This window comes from Thecamonas trahens, assembly GCF_000142905.1.
Source record: "Thecamonas trahens ATCC 50062 unplaced genomic scaffold supercont1.77, whole genome shotgun sequence".
NCBI lineage: Eukaryota > Apusomonadida > Apusomonadidae > Thecamonas > Thecamonas trahens.
In genome coordinates this window covers 1-6356 of record NW_013657603.1, presented here as the reverse complement: position 1 = coordinate 6356, position 6356 = coordinate 1, and the positions used below count along the sequence as shown (strand labels likewise).

General features: G+C 65.8%; 4 protein-coding genes across 4 annotated transcripts; 3 read left to right on the top strand and 1 right to left on the bottom strand.

Annotated features, from left to right (window-relative positions):
- Positions 1-74: 74 nt before the first annotated feature.
- On the top strand, positions 75-2565 carry AMSG_11370 (uncharacterized protein; the record flags this gene model as incomplete). Its single annotated transcript, XM_013897269.1, has 2 exons — positions 75-154; positions 224-2565. 2 exons carry the CDS (start codon positions 75-77, stop codon positions 1728-1730), a joined length of 1587 nt encoding a protein of 528 aa, XP_013752723.1. The 3' UTR covers positions 1731-2565.
- AMSG_11369 (uncharacterized protein) lies at positions 1736-2698 on the bottom strand (the record flags this gene model as incomplete). The annotated part of the gene is made up of 2 exons (XM_013897268.1): positions 1736-2645; positions 2682-2698. The coding sequence occupies 2 exons, from the start codon at positions 2696-2698 to the stop codon at positions 1736-1738; spliced, it is 927 nt and encodes a 308-aa protein (XP_013752722.1).
- A 146-nt stretch (positions 2699-2844) lies between these two features.
- AMSG_11368 (MACRO domain-containing protein 1) lies at positions 2845-3900 on the top strand (the record flags this gene model as incomplete). The annotated part of the gene is made up of 1 exon (XM_013897267.1): positions 2845-3900. The coding sequence occupies one exon, from the start codon at positions 2845-2847 to the stop codon at positions 3898-3900; it is 1056 nt and encodes a 351-aa protein (XP_013752721.1).
- Positions 3901-4377: 477 nt separating this feature from the next.
- On the top strand, positions 4378-6350 carry AMSG_12447 (uncharacterized protein; the record flags this gene model as incomplete). Its single annotated transcript, XM_013897289.1, has 3 exons — positions 4378-4414; positions 4505-5124; positions 5343-6350. 3 exons carry the CDS (start codon positions 4378-4380, stop codon positions 6303-6305), a joined length of 1620 nt encoding a protein of 539 aa, XP_013752743.1. The 3' UTR covers positions 6306-6350.
- Between the last annotated feature and the right edge of the window lie 6 nt (positions 6351-6356).

The window sequence follows — 6356 nt, the reverse complement described above, 5'->3', positions numbered from 1 at the left end:
CGCATGCCCGTCGCTGCCTGTCACCCCCCCCCCCCCCCTACACACACACACACACACCACCCCTGCACCCTCACATGTCGTCCAATGATGGATTCTCCTCCTTCCTCGCCCGTGCCCGGTACCAGCTGTGTGTCTACGGCCGGTCGCCCGAATGGTCGCTCCACCCACCTCCCCGAAGCCAACCAACCCCAACGCAAGACCATGCAAATGCTGCAGAGCATAGCATTGGTGGGCATACTGGGGATGATGGAGATGATGCCGCTGGCCATGTCGATGCCGCTCACACCGCTGCTCCGCAGTCGGCTGACCGCCACTCGCCCGACGAGCGACTCGGCGGGCGGACCGAGGTGTACTACGGAGAAGTCGTCGATGTGGCGCTCATTGTCCACACCGACGATCGCACTGACTTTGCTCGCTCGTTCTTCTCTGCCGCACACATCGGCCTCTCTCTCACCCCCGCAGAGCCGGCGTCATCGGCCACGCCAGCCTCGCCCGTCAATGCGACATCGGACGACGATGGGTGGATGCCGCTTGATCCGCTGCCGTCGTTTGGTGCTGATGTGGCGCAAGAGCCGGCGTTCTGGTTTGGCGAGTACGATGACGAGTTCGGCGACGCCGCCATTGTCGTCACCATGCGGGTGCCCATCCGCTCGCTGCCAGCTTCGCGCAAGCTCTCGCTCGTGTGCACTGTCACGCCGCCGCTGCTGGTGGAGACCTCGCGCGAGTCGCTCCTCTCGTCAGTCCCGTTTGCGGCCGAGCCCGACGCCGCGTCGGTGGCACTTGAGCTCGACGTTATCTGCCCGCTTGTCGCTGCCGCGCGCTGTGTCCCGCTTGCCGCCTCGCACGCCATCTCGGTCTCGCTCACCAACACCGCGGCTGTGCCTGTTGGCCTCGACCGCGCCTCGTTCATGCTCGCTGGCTCATCGTCAGTCCGTGACCTGGCCGTCCGCGATGGCTTCCATCTCGAGGTCGAGGGCCTCTCCCACCTGCCGTGCACGCTGAGTCCCGGCGAGGTCTTCACTATGGTGTATGTGGCCACGCCCAAGTCGCCACTCCGCCGCTCCGATGCCGCCTTTTTCGCCGACCTTCGCCTCGCCTGGTCCGTTGCTGGTATGGCCGCCTCAGGTGTCACCTCCATGTATCGCATCCCCTGGCGGACACCGCTCTCCGGCGACCTCATTGTTCAGACCTCGCTCCCGCCGTCGATCACCGTCGCCCGCGTCTTCCCGGTCTCCATCCAGGTCACCAACGCCACCGACATGGTCAAGAGCGTCAAGCTCCTCCTCCCAGCCGCGCGCTCGCTCGTTCTTACCGCCGGTGGCCTCGGCGCTGTCTCGCCGCCGCTCGCCTCCTCGCAAGCCTCGATTGAGACTTTCCTCGCTGCACGCCTCCGCACCGACGTCGCTAACATCCCAGTCTGGCTCTCGCCATCGACAGATCCGGAGAGTGATGACTCGCGCGCCGCCCTCGCCGCCCTCGCCGACGAGTACCACGCATCCCACCCCGCAGACTCGGCCCTCCTCTGCCTCGAGCAGTCGGTCGTCCTCGGCGACATCCCGCCGAAGGCCACCATCGCTGTCAACGTCTACGCATGCGCCCTCACTGACGGCTTCTTCGAGCTCGCCGCCATCCGCCTCTACGACGAAACCGCCTCGCAATACTACGTCGTCGCTCACCCGACAACCGTCTTTGTCGCGCCGCTCGGCTCAACTGCCACCATCTCGTACTGATGCCTTTAACTCGCCCGCAGTGCAGCCGGCAGTTCGCGATCGGGGCGTGGCGCAAAGTTGTCCATCCCGTGCCGCCCGCCGAACCACTCGACGACCGCCACCCACACCCGCCGCGGCAGCAGGCCGAGCACCGGAAACATGGCCCCGACCGCCCATGGGAGCACCACAACCTCCTCCCGGGCCTCCACGCTCTCTACAATGCTCCGAGCCACGTCGTCCGCCTCGAGCGCAGGCAGGAGCCACGGCATCCGCAGCTGCACCCCGTCAAACATGCCGGTGTTGATCTTGTACGGACACACAAGCGTGAGCCCGAGGTACCCGTCGCGCCCGTCTGCCCGCACCTCGAGCGCCAGCGACTCATGGAAGCCGACCAGTCCATACTTGGAGCAGCAGTAGTCGGCGAGGCCTGCCGCCGGCACCAGGCCCATCGTCGACGCCACGTTGACAATCTGCGCCTGCTCGCCCGAGCCCGCCAGCTGCGGCCACAGCGCCTCCACCAGCGCCATCGGTGCCTCCACGTTCACCCGCAGACTCGTCACCATCGCCTCGGCTCGCCCATCGCCGCTGCCCACCCGCCGCCCGGCCACCACCCCAGCGTTGTTCACCAGCACATTGATAGCGAGTCCCTTCTCCGCCAGCTCCGCCACCAGCCCGCGCCGCGCCTCCGCCGACGTCACGTCCATCACCACGCCCTCCACCCGCACCGCTGGATGTCTCGCGCCCACAGCCTCCACCACACGCGCCACACGCTCGCCGTCCACGTCCACCACAACAACCGCCGCCACCCCGCGCGCCGCAAACTCCGCCACAAGATGCCCGCCCACCCCGCCGCCGCCACCGGTCACCAGCACCCGCGCCTCGCCCAGCGCCAGCCGCGGCAGCGCATGCGTTCGCCCCAGCCACCGCACCGCACACCTGGTCAGCCAGCAAACCACAATCCCTGCTACACACCACCACGTCCACCACATGTCGCTCCCCCACCGCGTCAGGTGCTCCTCCCGTCTCGGACTCCCCCCCGCCCCAGGAGCCTTTTCTTGGCCTGACGGCCTTTTCCGCAGATCGGTGAATCTACGTCGGCCTGATCACTCTCCTCCACCCCTTCCCCCCCTCTTCAATGGAGACTAGCGAGACCCAGACCCAGGAGGAGGTGACCCAAGAGCTGACACAGCCATTTACACAAGAGGCACTGTGTTCATCTTCTTCTCCTTCGCTCCGGCCGACCAAGCGTGCCGTAAACGGCGACGACTCGCCGCGGCCGTCCAAGCGGGCTCGGCGTCTCGACGACGGCGTGACGGCGGTGGAGGACATTGCGGCATGGCCGACGTATGCCGCGGCGCACAAGCTCGATAGCAAGGTCGCGCCGTCTCCAGGCGAGCTGAGCTACGACTACGCGCCCGAGCTCAATGAAAAGATCGCGCTGTGGTCGGGCGACATGACCAAGCTCGCCGTCGACGCCATCGTCAACGCCGCGAACCGGACTCTCCTCGGCGGCGGCGGCATCGACGGTGCCATCCACCGCGCCGCCGGATCCAAGCTCCGTCGCACATGCTCGCTGTTGGGCGGGTGCGAGGTCGGTGACGCCAAGATCACTCCGGGCTTCAACCTCCCGGCTGCCCACGTCATCCACACCGTCGGGCCCATCGGCCGCAAGCCCAAGCTCCTCTCACGATGCTACACCTCGGTCCTCGACCTAGCCAAGGCCGAGGGCCTCCGCTCAGTCTGCTTCTGCTGCATCTCCACAGGCATCTACGGCTTCCCCAACGAGCTCGCCGCCCTCGTCGCCCCGGCCACCGTCCGCGAGTGGCTCGAGGCCTCGCCGCTCAACGCCGCTGCCTTTGATCGCATCGTCTTCTGCACCTTTCTTCCCACAGACACTGCCCTCTACGAGGCCTCGCTCCGCCGCATCTTCCCGCTGGCCCCACCGCCAGCACCCGTCGCCGGCCAGGCTCTCCGCCGTGACTCGACCATCCTCATCGAGTCGCTCGCCGTCGGCGACTCGGACTCGGGCACCGTCTCTGACTCGGACAGCGACTCTGACTCGGCCACCGAGTCGGCCGAGCCCGAGCCCGAGCCCGATCTTGTGCCCCAGCCCCAGGCGCAGCCCCTTCCTGTCCAGTCTACCGCCAAGCGCAACTCGGCCACTATCACCTCGTTCTTTGCGCCGCAGTAGCCGCAGCAGCCCACCCAATGGTTGTAGTCACGTCAACTCCGATCTCCCCCGTGACAACACATTGCAAAGACAATAAATTGGCTGGCGCCCAAGCGCGGACATGACCGCACCTTGCCCCGCACCACGCAAGCCCCACTCCCACTGCCCAACCAACCCCAGCGACATCCTCAAGCCGTAAAACCACCCCCTACACACTCCCTAACACCACCCGTCCTCCTTCTAGCAACACCTACTCCATCACAACACCCCCATCCCCCCTATGCCCCCTCCCCGCACCCTCGTCCGCCCCACCACCAACAAGACGTAAAACCGGCTGACGCAAGTCCATCCACTGGCGAACAAAACCCCAACGAAATTCCCGCACGATGCCTCATGGGCGTTGTCATGCCACAGAACAATCAGCTCGTGTTCAACACCGCACCCATCTCTCTTTCCAACCCCAACTCTATCATGTCTGGCTCTTCCCCCTCCGTGCTCATGGTCTTTACCTCGAACGATCGCCTGGGTGATCAGGGTACGTACATTCCTTTCTGCAGCTTCAGCTTGTGCGGCATGGGGAGGGGAGGGCACACATCCGGGACTCACTCACGTCGAGGTGAGACAGACACGCCGACTGGCTGGTACCTGCCCGAGGCTGCGCATCCGTACTACGAGTTCAAGGCCGCCGGCTTTGACATCCACTTTGGCTCGCCCAAGGGCGGCCTTCCGCCTGTGGATCCGAGCTCGATCGAGGCGACCAAGGACGACGACGAGTGCATCCAGTTCAACACCGACGAGGCCATCCAGGCGCAGTTGGCGGCGTCGATCAAGCTGGAGGACGCGGTGGAGAACAGCTACGATGTGATCTTTGTGGTCGGCGGCTTTGGTGTCATGTGGGATCTGCCCGAGGACGCTGCTCTCCAGGCCCTCTACCGCAAGACGTACGAAGCTGGTGGCGTGGCAGCGGCGGTGTGCCATGGGCCGGCAGCGCTGGTCAACGTCACCCTCTCGGATGGGAGCCTGCTTGTGGCCGGCAAGGCCGTGACTGGCTTCTCCAACGCCGAGGAGCACGCTGTCGAGCGGTACGATGTCGTTCCCTTCACCTGTGAGAACAAGCTCGCCGAGCAGGGCGGCAAGTACTCTGCCGCTGAGCCGTGGAACTCGAACGTCGCCTCGGACTCGCGCGTCGTCACTGGTCAGAACCCGCAGTCTGCCCGCGACACTGCCAAGGCCATCATCGAGGTTGTCAAGGCCGCGTAGATGTCCCATTCGCCTAGATCGCTAGCCTGTCCCTCCCCCCCTCGCGCCGATGGCCGGCCGGGCACCTGGTAGCAGCAGCTGCTGTCCCAAGCAAACACACACTCCACTCTGCGCATACGCCGACCTTCGTCATGGCTGCCTCTGCCAGCAGCCATGCATACCTCCACACACCGCCAGCCACCCGCCTTCGGTGCGGCCGCAAGGCGGTGGTGGGCGTGGTCGTCCTTGACGACGAGGGCGTGGTGGTGACGGCGAGTGCCGACCGCTGCCTCTCGGTCTGGCTCCCCGAGTCAGAGGCCATCTCCTCGCTCTCGTTTGCGCTCTCGGTCACACACACCTTTGACTCTTCGCTTGCTGCCCTCGATTGGGACTGGCATCGACGGCAGCTGCTGGTGGCGCTTGCCTCGGGCGAGCTGGTCCTTGTTGCCCTCGACGACGAGTTCGCCGAACTCATCATTGTCGACGTGCTGCAAGTCCACTCGGCCGCGCCTGTTGCCCTTGTCTACGATGGCCTCAACGAGACGGTTATCTCGGTCGGCAAGGACAAGGCGCTGCGGACCTTTGATCGCGAGGCCAATGTCATGCGGGGGCTGCGACTGGGCAAGCTTGGGACGCCGACGTCGCTGGCGGTCGACGGCGAGGCCCGCAGGGTCTTTGTGGGAACCTCCAAGAAGGCCATCCACATCTACTCGCTCGCCGATGACAAGCCGCAGTTGCTGGCGACGCTTGCGGGGCACTCGGGCCCAGTGGCCGCGCTCGCCTACGACGCCGGCACGTTTGCACTGTTCTCGGCGGCGCGATCGGCCGACGTCCGGGTGTGGGACATCGGCGAGGCCGGCCGCGAGTTTGTGGCCAAGCTTGTGGCCCATGTCTCTGCGCCGCGCGCCACCAAGATCCAGGCGCTGAGCCTGGTCTCGGACGGCGAGCCTGCGGTGCTGATCTCGGGCGGCGGCGACAAGAACGTCATCACCTGGGCCTTTCGCCCCGACGACCGCCACGCCGGCCTCGTCCCTGCCAACCTCGTCCCCTTTGCCGCCATCCAGACCCACACTGCCGCCATCTCTACCATTGTCGTTGCTCGCTGGCTTGAGTCAGGCGCCGAGCTCGTCTTTACCGGCTCGCATGATGGCTCTGTCAACATCCATCTCCTCGAGCGATCTCTTTAACCCCCCCCTCGCCGCCTCCTCCTCCAAAACGCCCACCCTGTCCCTTCCCCC